We start from the raw sequence: 16,046 nt of genomic DNA, 5'->3' as shown, positions 1-16,046 counted from the left end.
GTCATCGTTCGCCTCAATGGCCTGCTTTATTTCAGACAGCCGTATGTCATTCCTGGCCCTCACCACTTCCACCACTGCCCACTCCTGCTGGTCGGTCAGCACACAGCCACTGGGTCTTCTGTCAATTCTGAGGGTAGAACAGAGTATACTGTCAATAGATCATACTGTAAGAATACTGTAACATGTTTTGTGAATTTACATGCATTACAATATGTAATTTACTATAAATGTAATGGTAAAGCATAATGCATATCCTGCAGACTTACCGGTTTTCTTGGCAAAATGTTCTCACGATTGAATTGACAGTTGATCTTTCCAGATCGAGGTGAACTAATCTGTCAGCCTCTGTCATGGTAAGGCCTCTGTTTACCACATGGTCAACGACAATGGCCCAGACTTCATTAGACACAACAGATCCCTGACGTCTGCCTCCCTCTCTCTCATGCCCACCTCTTTGACCTCTTTGACGGGGCCCATGCCCACCTCTTTGACCTCTTTGATGGGGCCCATGCCCACCTCTTTGACCTCTTTGATGGGGCCCATGCCCACCTCTCTGACCTCTTTGATGGGTCCCATGCCCTCCTCTCTGATGGGGCCCATGCCCACCTCTCTGACCTCTCTGACGGGCCCCATGCCCTCCTCTCTGACGGGGCCCATGCCCTCCTCTCTGACGGGCCCCATGCCCTCCTCTCTGACGGGCCCCATGCCCTCCTCTCTGACGGGTCCCATGCCCTCCTCTCTGACGGGCCCCATGCCCTCCTCTCTGACGGGCCCCATGCCCTCCTCTCTGACGGGCCCCATGCCCTCCTCTCTGACGGGCCCCATGCCCTCCTCTCTGACGGGCCCCATGCCCTCCTCTCTGACGGGCCCCATGCCCTCCTCTCTGACGGGTCCCATGCCCTCCTCTCTGACGGGCCCCCATGCCCTCCTCTCTGACGGGCCCCATGCCCTCCTCTCTGACGGGTCCCATGCCCTCCTCTCTGACGGGCCCCATGCCCTCCTCTCTGACGGGTCCCATGCCCTCCTCTCTGACGGGTCCCATGCCCTCCTCTCTGACGGGCCCCATGCCCTCCTCTCTGACGGGCCCCATGCCCTCCTCTCTGATGGGCCCCATGCCCTCCTCTCTGACGGGTCCCATGCCCTCCTCTCTGACGGGCCCCATGCCCTCCTCTCTGACGGGCCCCATGCCCTCCTCTCTGACGGGCCCCTTGTCCACCAGCTCTTTGATTTCTTCCTCTCCCTTGTTGTCTATCCTGCTCCATGGTGAAAGAAATTGCAAGTGTTCACACACCCCCTTTTATATGGTGACCAATTGTGATTACCACTATGTGAAATCAATTAGCAGTAACAAGTAGTCATTATGTATGGTTATCATGTGTCATACATGTAATTTAGATGTTTATACTTGACAAACACACATTTAATCCATATATAGTAGACAAACCAATATAAAGTCAATAGGTTTACCAAACGGTTAAGTGATTAACCATTAAGCGCAGTTGGATTAAGAGATGGTCAAATGTATTTAAACAAATGAGAAGAGAATCATATGAAAAGTATGGTGAGCACTGCATTGTGAAAGGCAATTACTTTATATGAAAGGTATTTCTAAAAGTTACTGTGTGATTTTGTGTGTTGTACTTAGTCAATTGAAAATGTGCTTAAAGTAAAAAAAAAAAAAAAAACCTTTTTGATGAACTGTTTTGAGTTTTGGACCAAGAGTTGTGAAATTTTACCACATACTTGTAAAAATAGTACCAAAGCGATACAAAACAAAACCGGTCTCTTGTTGCAAACAATAATGTGCTAGTATCTTCCAGGAAAAGACAAACCAGCACACTGCTCCTCAATTTGTGTTTTCACGCTTACGCGTCAGCCTCTTGTTCTTGGTCAGAGCTTTAGATGTTTAAACCTTACGTGTCAGCCTCTTGGTCTTAGTCAAAGCTTCTGATTTGTAAACCTTACGCGCTGAACACATCATGGAAGCAGCATGTTGTGCTGCTGCTGTGAGAGTCTGTGTGCAGGTGTTAGGAAGTGGGTTGACCAGCCGTTTGTCCTTTGTGTTATTCCACAGCCCATGAAATGTGCTCTGGCACGACCTGCCTGGCATCCATGGGACCGCGCCCTGCCTGTCTGTCTGTGTGTCTGTCTGTGTGGGTGTTGTGTTGTGTTGTGTGTGTGTGTCTGTGTGGGTGTTGTGTTGTGTTGTGTGTGTGTGTGTGTGTGTGTGTGTGTGTGTGTGTGTGTGTGTGTGCTTGTGTTTGAGTGTGTGTGTGTGTGTGTGTGTGTGTGTGTGTGTGTGTGCTTGTGTTTGAGTGTGTGTGTGGTGTGTGTGTGTGTGTGTGTGTGTGTGTGTGTGTGTGTGTGTGTGTGTGTGTGTGTGTGTGTGTGTGTGTGTGTGTGTGTGGGTGCAAAGCGTGTATGCACCACCTTGCTTTACTGTGGGATGTGAGCAGGTTATGATGCTGTAAACCTTCACAGGTTCCCCCAAACTAGGCTGTGTACCATTCTGTCATAACACTGCCTTGAACCAGTCTGTCTGCCAAATGGCAGTGCATAGAATCAAATAACTGCATTATCCCAGGGACCTAGGGAGTGTGCGTGTGTGTGAGTGTGTGAGTTTGTGAGTGTGTGTCTGTGTGTGTGTGTGTGTGTGTGTGTGTGTTTTGTCTGAGGGTGCACCCATATGGGGTGTGTTTATGTATTGGGAGCATTAAGTATTTACAGCCTCGTCCAGTCAAGGCATAAAACACATTAGTTTTATGGGGTTACACACATAAAGAGCGCTTGTGTGAAATGTCTCCCCCCATAAAACTCAGTCAAAGACAGGAGGGGAGTGGCGTGGCGTGTATACAAGGCATCACAGTCAGGGAAAGTGGTTGGAGGAACCTCCAGAGCACCTCCAGAGCGCCTGCACAACCTCTGTTCTCTCACCACCAAACTGCCTCCATCCCTGGGGAAGAGGAGGAGGCGCGCTCCCCTTCACCTGATCTCTCCTGGCTCTGACCTCATTCTCATCTTCCACAGTAAATCTAACACTGGGCTTTATTGATTCAACATGTTCTGCTCTGTGGAAGCTGATACCACGTCATGGCACAGTGTTGGAGTCATCCGTCAGTGTTGGAGTCATCCGTCAGTGTTGGAGTCATCCGTCAGTGTTGGAGTCATCCGTCAGTGTCAGTATTGGAGTCATCCGTCAGTGTTGGAGTCATCCGCCAGTGTTGGAGTCATCCGTCAGTGTTGGAGTCATGCGTCAGTGTTGGAGTCATCCGTCAGTGTTGGAGTCATCCGCCAGTGTTGGAGTCATCCGTCGGTGTTGGAGTCATCCGTCAGTGTCTGCATCCACAGTAACAGAGCACACAGAACATACAATACACCCAACACACTGTAAAAGCCCAGCCATATTGAACTAAGACATTATTTCAAAGCCAATGGACACACAGACAAGCTCACTGAAAGGATGCCTGGAAGTTTGATTAAACCTTGTCTACAAACACAAGCGACAATCTGATCAGATTGTTGCTTGTGCTTTCAATCTTATTTATTCATTGCTATGCTTCAGTCAGTACACAGCGGTAGTCCCCCCCTCTCTCTCTCTGACCCTAACACATTCCCATAGGCTGACCTGTGAAGGGGCTTGTGCAAGCTGTGGGGTGTGATTGAGATGGCTGATCCATCCACAGGTCAGCAGGCACTGTGGGAGGGAGATGGATGCCGAGGTGTCAGGTGAAGTTGCCCCTAGACGCTGATCTGGGGTCTGTTTTGCATTTCCCCCACTAATGGTTAAGGTTTGGATTGTGGGAGGGGAAGCTGATCCTAAATCTGTACCTAGGGGAAACTTCACCCCGGCCCGAAGGGAGATTAATGCCGAGGTGTCAGGGCACTTTGGTTATGCTCTGGGATGCTGAGCTGTCCCCAGGCAGGACAGGAGAGACGTGGGAGTGTAGGATTAATAGGCTATCATATCTCCTCTAATTGATGTCCCCTGTAATACAGCCCAGATGGAGGGATACTCTAATGGCTTAAGACAGGGGGCCGCAGGTAAACAGCCACCGGCTGTTAAATTTACTGAGACCTGTTCTTGCGTCCGTTTTTGCTTTATGTCAAGCTTGATGGTCATTAGCTCATTAGCTTAAGCGAGTGCAACTCTTTTTCCATTATATTTTGTTCACATTTCAAAGTCAAAAGTTGACTGTTCAAAGTTGTTTATAATCATTACAGGAGAGGGTCTTTCAGCTTGAAACTACAATTATTTACCCTTTATTTCTCCTCCCGTTGAGCTCAGAAGACCTCTTTACAAGGGAAACTTGGCCAAGGGAAGAGGCTGTAAGCAGGGTCAGAGAGGGTCAGGGAAACCTTTCTGGAAAGGTTTATGGTGACTCTGAGATGTTCTAGAATGTTTAATCTAGCTGCTGACATTCAAATGTCTCTGAGGGCCAGCTTTAGCCAGTCTCTTCAGGGCACCAGATTCAAGAGTATCAAATAGATGGGTTGTTTTAATTGACTTTCAACAGCTGGCATCTAATGTGGCGTGTGTTCTTTCTGTCTGTAATTCAAGTTTCACAGACAGGGATCACTTTTGGATGCTGCCAAGTTCGATGACAACAACCTCTCAGCAACTGCCTCTTGCGCTCCATTCAAATCTCAAGTCAAAATGTTTCCCTCATAACTGCAGGGGGTTTATTTCAACTCCCAGAAAAATTCAAAGATGACCTTAGCAGAACAGAATGCTCTTAGGAATATCAAGAGTGCTACTGTGGCAGGTCTAATGTCTGCAGCAATGGGGCCTGCATGCAGTTGAGGCTTTACAAATTGAAAACAGACACTTTTTAGTAAAGCTACAGTGCCTTGCAAAAGTATTCATCCCCCTTGGCGTTTTTCCTATTTTGTTGCATTACAACCTGTAATTTAAATGGATTTTCATGTAATGGATATACACAAGATAGTCCAAATCGGTGAAGTGAAATGAAAAAAATAACGGAAAAGTGGTGCGTGCATATGTATTCACCCCCTTTGCTATGAAGCCCCTAAATAAGATTCTGCAACCAATTACCTTCAGAAGTCACATAAGTAGTTCAATAAAGTCCACCTGTGTGCAATCTAAATGTCACATGATCTGTCACATGATCTCAGTATATATACACCTGTCCTGAAAGGCCCCAGATTCTGCAACACCACTAAGCAAGGGGCACCACCAAGCAAGCGGCACCATGAAGACCAAGGACAAAGTTGTGGAGAAGTACAGATCAGGGTTGGGTTATAAAAAAATATCAGAAACTTTGAACATCCCACGGAGCACCATTAAATCCATTATTAAAAAATGGAAAGAATATGGCACCACAACAAACCTGCCAAGTGTGGGCCGCCCACCAAAACTCACGGACCAGGCAAGGAGGGCATTAATCAGAGAGGCAACAAAGAGACCAAAGATAACCCTGAAGGAGCTGCAAAGCTCCACATCGGAGATTGGAGTATCTGTCCATAGGACCACTTTAAGCCGTAAACTCCACAGAGCTGGGCTTTACGGAAGAGTGGCCAGAAAAAAGCCATTGCTTAAAGAAAAAAAAAAAAGAAAACACATTTGGTGTTCGCCAAAAGGCATGTGGGAGACTCCCCAAACATATGGAAGAAGGTACTCTGGTAAGATGAGATTAAAATTGAGCTTTTTGGCCATCAAGGAAAACGCTATGTTTGGCACAAACCCAACACCTCTCATCACCCCGAGAACACCATCCCCACAGTGAAGCATGGTGGTGGCAGCATCATGCTGTGGGGATGTTTTTGATCAGCAGGGACTGGGAAACTGGTCAGAATTGAAGGAATGATGGGAAATTCTTGAGGGAAACCTGTTTCAGTCTTCCAGACATTTGAGACTGGGACGGAGGTTCACCTTCCAGCAGTATAATGACCCTAAGCATACTGCTAAAGCAACACTCGAGTGGTTTAAGGGGAAACATTTAAATGTCAAGAAATGGCCTAGTCAAAGCCCAGACCTCAATCCAATTGAGAATCTGTGGTATGACTTAAAGATTGCTGTACACCAGCGGAACCCATCCAACTTGAAGGAGCTGGAGCAGTTTTGCAATGAAGAATGGGCAGAAATCCCAGTGGCTAGATGTGCCAAGCTTATAGAGACATACCCCAAGAGATTTGCAGCTGTAATTGCTGCAAAAGGTGGCTCTACAAAGTATTGACTTTGGGGGGGTGAATAGTTATGCACGCTCAAGTTTTCTGCTTTTTTGTCTTATTTCTTGTTTGTTTCACAATACAAAAATTTTGCATCTTCAAAGTGGTAGGCATGTTGTGTTAGTCAAATGATACAAACCCCCCAAAAACCGTTTTAATTCCAGGTTGTAAGGCAACAAAATAGGAAAAATGCCAAGGTGGGTGAATACTTTCGCAAGTCACTGTATAAAGTGGCCCTTCCCATCCAAACGACCTCAGAATTCTGTGGAAAATGACACACTGAAGCAAGAAGTGATAAGGCATACAAGCGCATTCCCAAAGTCATATAAGGAGAAGGAAGTACTATAATTAATACTTTCGCAAGCCAATGTATGTGTGACTGTTTTCGTGTTCTGTGTATCATTTGCAATGTGGACACAGTTACATCGACACATGATTTGGTCCCAGTGTGTTCATGGCTGATAATGCTGGCGTATTTGTAACCGAGTGCATTCTGTTCTGACCCGAGTGGGGATCGAACTCCCAACCTTCTGCACAAGAACACACACAACTCAACGCCAGCCGTCTTAGCTGACAGAGCGAGATTCTAATCTTGGCTTTAGATCTCAGGGAAGTTGTGATTTCACCGATATACCCCAGCCAACATACATTTACATCCACTACATAATTCTCTTCTTGTCTTCGCAGAGCCTCCACCATCCCAAAACCCCCCGTGGCCCCGAAGGTACGTATGTTTATTACTGATGTGATTCTCTCCCCCTTTAAGCCAGGTACAGACCTAACAAAATATCTGATTCAGCATTGGTAAATCCATCTCCATGTCCTGTATTACTGCCAGTTACTGTAAAAAAGTGAACATAGTTAATTTGATTGATATTGAATGTCTTTGCATAAATTGGGCCCCTCTGAAATGATGTCACACAACATCTGTGTTGCATGCTGGGAACATGACCACCATTTGTGAAGTCATTCTATGTTGTTCCATTTTCTTACGATAGTTGCCTAGTTGTTCCATTGTTTTTATGGTTTCAGTTCAAATCAAATATAAACTGATGCTTCTCTGTTCTCAGAGGGATAATTTAGCCTTTTAACGATTTCTAAGCGAAAGGGAGGAGCTATACGGTAATCTTTAACTTGGTTAAGATAAGTCCCACTACAAAGTGCCTTTTTGGCGGTTTCTAAGAGAGCTGTGGAAACATCAGTGTTGCATGTGTTGTGTTGATGTGTTGATGCGTTGATGCATACTGCATGCTTTTCCTCCCTGATTGTAGAAATGGCGCCGGAGGGGATGGCTGCCGTTTTATGGACTCTTAACCAACCGTGCTATTTTGTTTGTTTTTTCGCATTGTTTGTAACTTATTTTGTACATATTGTTGCTGCTACCGTCTCTTATGACCGAAAAGAGCTTCTGGACATCAGAACAGCGCTTACTCACCTTGAACTGGACGAATAATTGTTCTTTAATGAGTCTGACGAGAGGGATTTGCTCCAGACACCCGACAGGGCCCTCATCCCCGTCATTCGCAGTAGAAAGAAAATAAGATATCGTGGAAGGAGATCGGGGTGCCTGGTAAGGAGCCGGTGACGATTGGCTAATCTGCCTTTGCCATCGATACTATTGGCCAACGTACAATCGCTTGATAATAAAGTGGACGAATTAGAAGCATGTATATCCTACCAACAGGACATAAAAAACTGTAATATCTTATGTTTCACCGAGTCGTGGCTGAATGACGACATGAATAACATACAGCTGGCGGGTTATACACTGTACCGGCAGGATAGAACAGCAGCCTCTGGTAAGACAAGGGGTGGCGGTCTATGTATATTTGTAAACAACAGCTGGTGCACAATATCTAAGGAAGTCTTGAGGTTTTGCTCGCCTGAGGTAGAGTATCTCATGATAAGCTGTAGACCACACTATCTACCAAGAGAGTTTTCATCTATATTCTTCGTAGCTGTCTATTTACCACCACAAACCGATGCTGGCACTAAGACTGCACTCAATGAACTGTATACGGCCATAAGCAAACAGGAAAATGCTCATCCAGAGGCGGCGCTCCTAGTGGCCGGGGACATTAATGCAGGGAAACTTAAATCTGTTTTACCTCATTTCTACCAACATGTTAAATGTGCAACCAGAGGGAAAACAACTCTAGACCACCTTTACTCCACACACAGAGACACGTACAAAGCTCTCCCTCTACCTCCATTTGATAAATCGGACAATAATTATATCCTCCTGATTCCTGCTTATAAGCAAAAACTAAAGCAGGAAGCACCAGTGACCCTATTAACAAAAAAGTGGTCAGATGAAGCAGATGCTACGCTACAGGACTGTTTTTCTAGCACAGACTGGAATATGTTCCGGGATTCTTCCGATGGCATTGAGGAGTACACCACATCAGTTACTGGCTTCATCAATAAGTGCATCGATGACATCGTCCCCACAGTGACTATACGTACATACCCCAACCAGAAGCCATGGATTACAGGCAACATCCACACTGAGCTAAAGGGTAGAGCTGCTGCTTTCAAGGAGCGGGACTCTAACCCGGAAGCTTATAAGAAATCCCGCTATGCCCTTCGACGAACCATCAGACAGGCAAAGCGTCAATACAGGACTAAGATCGAATCGTACTACACCGGCTCGTCGGATGTGGCATGGCTGGAAAACTATTACAGACTACAAAGGGAAGCACAGCCGCGAGCTGCCCAGTGACACGAGCCTACCAGACGAGCTAAATGACTTCTATGCTTGCTTTGAGGCAAGTAACACTGAAACATGCATGAGAGCATCAGCTGTTCCGGACGACTGTGTGATCACGCTCTCCGTAGCCGATGTGAGTAAGACCTTTAAACAGGTCAACATTCACAAGGCCGCAGGGCCAGACGGATTACCAGGACGTGTACTCCGAGCATGCGCTGACCAACTGGCAAGTGTCTTCACTGACATTTTCAACCTCTCCCTGTCTGTAATACCAACATGCTTCAAGCAGACCACCATAGTCCCAGTGCCCAAGAACACTAAGGTAACCTGCCTAAATGACTACCGACCTGTAGCACTCACATCTGTAGCCATGATGTGCTTTGAAAGGCTGACTCACATCAACACCATTATCCCAGAAACCCTAGACCCACTCCAATTTGCATACCGCCACAACAGATCCACAGATGATGCAATCTCTATTGCGCTCCACACTGCCCTTTCACACCTGATCAAAAGGAACACCTATGTGAGAATGCTATTCATTGACTACAGCTCAGCGTTCAACACCATAGTGCCCTCAAAGCTCATCACTATAAGGACCCTGGGACTAAACACCTCCCTCTGCAACTGGATCCTGGACTTCCTGACGGGCTGCCCCCAGGTGGTAAGGGTTGGTAACAACACATCCGCCACGCTGATCCTCAACACGGGGGCCCCTCAGGGGTGCATGCTCAGTCCCTTCCTGTACTCCCTGTTCACTCATGACTGCATGGCCAGGCACGACTCCAACACCATAATTCAGTTTGCAGATGTTACAAAACAGTGGTAGGCCTGATCACCGACAACGACGAGACAGCCTATAGGGAGGAGGTCAGAGACCTGGCCGTGTGGTGCCAGGACAACAACCTCTCCCTCAACGTGACCAAGACAAAGGAAATGATTGTGGACTACAGGAAAAAGAAGACGACCGAGCACACCCCCATTCTCATCGACGGGGCTGTAGTGGAGCAGGTTGAGAGCTTCAAGTTCCTTGGTGTCCACATCACCAACAAAACCTATTCTCCCTAAGGAGACTGAAAATATTTGGCATGGGTCCTCAGATCCTCAAAAAGTTCTACAGCTGCATCGAGAGCATCCTGACTGGTTGCATCACTGCCTGGTATGGCAATTGCTCGGCCTCCGAGTGCAAGGCACTACAGAGGGTAGTGCGTACGGCCCAGTACATCACTGGGACCAAGCTTCCTGCCATCCAGGACCTCTATACCAGGCGGTGTCAGAGGAAGGCCCTATAAATTGTCAAAGACTCCAGCCACCCTAGTCATTGTCTGTTCTCTCTTTTACGCTGCTGCTACTCTCTGTTTATTATCAATGCATAGTCACTTTAATAACTCTACCTATATCTACCTATTACCTCAATTACCTCGACTAACCGGTGCCCCCGCACATTGACTCGGTACTGGTACCCCCTGTATATAGCCTCGCTATTGTTCTTTTACTACTGCTCTTTAGTTATTTGTTACTTTTATTTCTTATATTTTTTTTATTTAATGTTTTTTTGGTATTTGTTTTGGTATTCTTTCTTAAAATTGCATTGTTGGTTAAGGGCTTGTAAGTAAGCATTTCACTGTAAGGTCTACACCTGTTGTATTCGGCGCATGTGACAAATAACATTTGATTTGATTTGACATTTAGGTCGAGCCATCAGAGATCATTAAGCCTGTGGCTATTATCAGCCACCGCCATCCCACTGAGCCCGCCAGTCTCACCCCCAGCGCCCCACACAACAAAACTGCACGGCCCTTCGGGGGCTGCAGGGGCGAGGACAGGGACTGCCCCATCGCACGCTCCCCTCATTCCGCCTTCATTCCCTCTGCATCCTCCGCCTTCACCCCCGCCGGCCTAACCCGCACCCCTCCTCCGTCCTCACCCCCTCCACCCTTCCCTTTGTCTTCCTGCTCCTCACCCCCCTCCCTCCCTGCCGCACCCCAGCCCTCCGTCTATAACACGCCCTTCAACCTCTACTCCAACGAGAACGCCTGCGAGGTGGCCATGGGCCAGAGGCGGGGCCTAACGGAGAGCCAGGGCGGAGCCATGCAGTCGAACGGGTGAGTGGCACTATCAGGCTCCTCCCCGTTTACTCCTCCTCCCCTCCTCCTCTCTCCAATGGAGAGATGTTGCCCAAAAGGTCTTAGTATGAAACCGTGGTTAAACCATGGTTAGGGTTTAGGAGGTTGGGCCCATCATGTACAGCACTGTGTGTCGCTGTGAATGACCTTTCTGTTAGCTACAGTACTATAATATGATATGACAGGTTGGATGTGGATATGTGAGATCTCATTGGATCGTAAGTGTGGTCGGTTACCACAGTGAAACCGACCACACAGCTCAGAAACGACAGTCATCTAATATCAACTTTTCACCATTGTGTGTAGCCTAGTGTATGTTGTTGCAGACAGTTTTTGATGATCAGCAGAACTATTTGAGGTGTAAATCAGTTGAGATGAAGGATGCGTCCCAAATGGAGTCCAGTTCCCTATACAGTACATTACTTTTGTCCAGAGGCCTATGGGCCCTCGTCAAAAGGATCAAACTATAAAGGGAATCGCGTGCCATTTGGGACGCAGCAGTAATTTTACTAAATGAAACAGTGGAGGGTTTGAAGCCGTTTTAGTTGGTACTGCTCGTGTTCAAGTGGCAGTATGAACTTGTCAGGGTTCAGGTGGTTTAGGTCAAAAGTGTTTTGGCACTAAAGCAAGAAGCTGTTTTCGTTTTTAGTGTCTGTCTGTCTGTCTGTCTGTCTGTCTGTCTGTCTGTCTGTCTGTCTGTCTGTCTGTCTGTCTGTCTCCCCGTCTCCTTATCTGTCTGTCTTTCTCCCTGTCTTTTGACTGTATCTCTGTCTGTCTGTCTGTCTGTCTGTCTGTCTGTCTGTCTGTCTGTCTGTCTGACTGGCTGGCTCCCTGTCTGACTGACTGTCTATCTGTCTGTCTCCCCGTCTGTCTCCCTGTCTGTCTGTCTGTCTGTCTGTCTGTCTGTCTGTCTGTCTGTCTGTCTGTCTGTCTGTCTGTCTGTCTCCCCATCTCCTTATCTGGCTGTCTTTCTCCCTGTCTGACTGTCTCTCTGTCTGTCTGACTGAATGTTTATCTGTGTGTTTGACTGACTGACTGTCTATCTTTCTGTCTGTCTGACTGACTGTCTATCTGTCTGTCTGACTGACTGTCTATCTATCTTTCTCTAATCTCCGACAGTCCGTGACGCACACCCCTGTTTCCCTCTGTGAGTCCCAGGCTAGAGGGTATACTTTGACGCCATTGCATATGTTTAGCCTGCAGTAACCCTATCTGTTTACTGTATGGTGCAGTATGGGAGGCTGGCTTTAATGAGGTTGATGGTGGGGAGCTTTTCCTAAACGTACCATTTGTCGGAAGAAAGCGTTACCGTCTAGGAGGAGCCTGATGTTTTGGCTGTGTGCTAATAAGCTGTCTAGACACACACACACACACACACACACACACACACACACACACACACACACAGCACACACACACAGGCACACACACACACACAGACAAATGCACACACACACACACACACACACACACACACACACACACAGACAAATACACACACACACACACACACACACACACACAGACAAATACACACACACACACATACGGTGGTGTCATGTGACCCCTAGCCCCGGCTGACTCTGGGTGACAGGGTGCCAGAGGGCGTCTCTGTTTCCCTGCTTGTCCCCAAAATCATATTAACCAGAATATGACACCCCTATAACACCCATTCTATCTCACTAGCACATTGTGGCTGTTCTGTCGAAGTGGCACACATACCCATTCAGTACTTAGAATGTCTTATCACAGAACATACACCAGAAGGTACAGTGTTGGTGATAACATGGAGGTTGTTGAACTCTGTTTACCATTACCACCAACTCTGTTTATCTATATCAGAGTCACATAGTGGTGAGCCATGTCGGCGTTAAACCCCAGACAGCTGTTCTGTTCTGTTGCTAAGCCGACACGTGTCTGACTGACTGACTGTCTGGATGATCCAGCTCACTCTGGTCCTGACACTCCAACAGGCAGACAGTCAGACAGTCAGACAGTCAGACAGACAGTCAGACAGGCAGACAGACAGAGAGACAGACAGACAGTCAGAAAGACAGTCAGGTGGTCAGACAGACAGTCAGACAGACAGACAGACAGATAGATAGATGGTCAGACAGACAGACATACAGACAGACAGACAGACAGACAGACAGACAGACAGATGGTCAGAAGATCAGACAGACAGTCAGACAGTCAGATAGACAGTCAGACAGACAAATAGACAAAAAGACAGTTAGACGGTCAGACAGACAGATAGACGTCAGACAGTCAGATAGACAGTCAGACAGACAGAAAGACAGTCAGACAGTCAGAAAGACGGTCAGACAGACAGACAGGCATACAGACAGACAGTCAGAAAGGCAGTCAGATGGTCAGACAGACAGATAGACGGTCAGACAGACAGAAAGACAGTCAGACGGTCAGACAGATGGTCAGAAAGACAGACAGATGGTCAGAAAGACAGTCAGACGGTCAGATAGACAGTCAGACAGAAAGACAGTCAGATGGTCAGACAGACAGACGGACAGTCAGACAGACAGACAGACAGACAGACAGACAGACAGACAGACAGACAGACAGACAGACAGACAGACAGATAGATAGAGAGTCAGACAGACAGAAAGACGGTCAGACAGTCAGATTGATTTCTTCCTGGTTTCTGTCGTTCTCTCCCCTTCCAGCCACACCAGTATTTGCTTTGTTGTGATTCAGATCTCCCGAGTAATGGTTTAATGCTCTCCGCTTGTCTCTCCTCAGGCTCAGATGGATCCCATCTGAACCAATCTCTGCATCCCAAGTTGCACTCTATTCCCTATGTACACTCTTAGAAAGAAAGGTGCTATCTAGAACCTAAAAGGGTTCTTCGGCTGTCCCCATAGGAGAACCCTTTGAATAACCCTTTCTGGTTCCTTGTAAAACCCTTTTGGTTCCAAGTAGAACCATTTTGGGTTCCATGTAGAACCCTTTCCACAGAGGGTTGTACATGGAGCTCAAAAGGGTTCTACCTGGAACCAAAAAGTGTTTTACCTGGAACCAAAAAGGGTTCTCCTATGGGAACAGCCGAAGGATCCTTTTGGAACCCTTTTTTTCTTAGAGTGTAGTGTACTACTTTTGACCAGGTCTGATAGGGCTCTGGTCAAAACTAGTGCACTATGCAGGGAATAGGGTGCCATTTGGGATGGAGACCATCTTATGCTCCTATCAGTGTGTGTGCCCTAATACTGCACGGCTGTTAGCACCGCAGCTGTTAGCGCCACAGCTGTTAGCACCGCAGCTGTTAGCACCACAGCTGTTAGCACCGCAGCGCAGCGGTTAGCACCACAGCTGTTAGCACCGCATCTGTTAGCACCTCAGCTGTTAGCACCGCAGCGCAGCTGTTAGCACCACAGCTGTTAGCACCGCAGCGCAGCTGTTAGCACCACAGCTGTTAGCACCACAGCTGTTAGCACCGCAGCGCAGCTGTTAGCACCACAGCTGTTAGCACCACACCTGTTAGCACCACAGCTGTTAGCACCACAGCGCAGCTGTTAGCACCGCAGCTGTTAGCACCACAGCTGTTAGCACCGCAGCGCAGCTGTTAGCACCACAGCTGTTAGCACCGCAGCGCAGCTGTTAGCACCACAGCGCAGCTGTTAGCACCACAGCTGTTAGCACCACAGCTGTTAGCACCACAGCTGTTAGCACCGCAGCTGTTAGCACCATAGCTGTTAACACCACAGTGCTGTAAATATGTAATCTACACTGGTCCTGTAAGGACATGTGAACTGGACAATGTGAACGTACCATTAGGATGTGTTGCTTGACTGTGTTGGATTGTGTTGTTGTCCGACTGTGTTGGACTGTGCTGTTGTCCGACTGTGTTGAACTGTATTGTTGTCCGACTGTGTTGGAATGTGCTGTTGTCCGACTGTGTTGGACTGTATTGTTGTCTGACTGTGTTGGTATTGGACTGTATTGTTGTCCGACTGTGTTGGACTGTGCTGTTGTCCGACTGTGTTGGACTGTATTGTTGTCCGACTGTGTTGGACTGTGCTGTTGTCCGACTGTGTTGGACTGTGCTGTTGTCCGACAGTGGTAGACTGTATTGTTGTCCGACTGTGTTGGACTGTATTGTTGTCCGACTGTGTTAGACTGTGTTGTTGTCCGACTGTGTTAGACTGTGTTGTTGTCCGACTGTGTTGGACTGTGTTGTTGTCCGACTGTGTTGGACTGTATTGTTGTCCGGCTGTGTTAGACTGTGTTGTTGTCCGACAGACTGTGTAACATAGTGAAGTAGAGCAGGGGTTCACTCCCCATGATTGGGAAACATCCTCAACATATTAGACGGGCCGGATTATCGGACTTTGATCAGAGCTTTCAATTATCGGCTTGCCTGTGTAATCCATACAAAGTGCTTTTCCTGGGAATGCCTCATTTCCAAACAGAAATGGAAATGCAGCTCAATTTGATAAAATGATTCAGAGACACTTTGATCAAGTTCGAGTTTAGATTCAGGGTTCAAGTTAGAATTACACTTTAAAGGGGCAATATGCGATTGGTACATATATTTTTGTGATTTTAAATTAATGACAAAAACCCATTGATTATTTTGTTGGCAGATACCCATGGACTTTCAGTCATTGCTCTAACGCTAGTTAGCATTGGCTTGCGAAACTACCTCTAACTTCCTTCATACTGGACATAGACATACAAACGGTATCCACTAGTTCATCTGCCTTTGGGGAAGAAGATAAAGGGCCTCATGGCCAAAATCCTGAAGTATCCCTTTAAATTGGCCACTGGACATCTTCCCCTGACTGGATCGATTCTTCTGTAGTCAAGTGGTTGCATTTTCTCCCCTAAAGGTTAGGATTAGGGGAGGGGAAGCTGATCCTACATCTGTTACTAAGGGAAATTTCACCTGGGAGTGATTCAGGTGAAATACCTGCATGTGTGTGCTGTCAGTGCATGTGGATGTGTGCCTTTCATTTCAGAGGGGTCGTTGATTTGTCACTGGTCTAATACTGTCTATCTGGGTAGGTCTA

The 16,046-nt window shown here is 47.3% G+C and overlaps 1 protein-coding gene across 7 annotated transcripts in view; it reads left to right on the top strand.

The window, feature by feature from the left end:
* LOC121584376 (PDZ and LIM domain protein 5) overlaps window positions 1–16,046 on the top strand; it is a 121,303-nt gene that overhangs the window by 59,256 nt on the left and 46,001 nt on the right. For 5 of the 7 annotated variants that reach the window (XM_041900209.2, XM_041900210.2, XM_041900208.2 and 2 more), the window contains exons 4-5: window positions 6,874–6,910; window positions 10,589–11,001. In XM_041900209.2, the coding sequence (XP_041756143.2) occupies window positions 6,874–6,910; window positions 10,589–11,001 (450 nt within the window). The remainder of the gene's footprint in view (window positions 1–6,873; window positions 6,911–10,588; window positions 11,002–16,046) is intronic. The other 2 variants (XM_041900211.2, XM_041900213.2) reach the window with 2 other exon arrangements.

Source organism: Coregonus clupeaformis, chromosome 16 (genome assembly GCF_020615455.1).
Source record: "Coregonus clupeaformis isolate EN_2021a chromosome 16, ASM2061545v1, whole genome shotgun sequence".
NCBI classification, from domain to species: Eukaryota; Metazoa; Chordata; class Actinopteri; order Salmoniformes; family Salmonidae; genus Coregonus; species Coregonus clupeaformis.
This window is presented reverse-complemented; position numbering and strand designations above follow the sequence as displayed.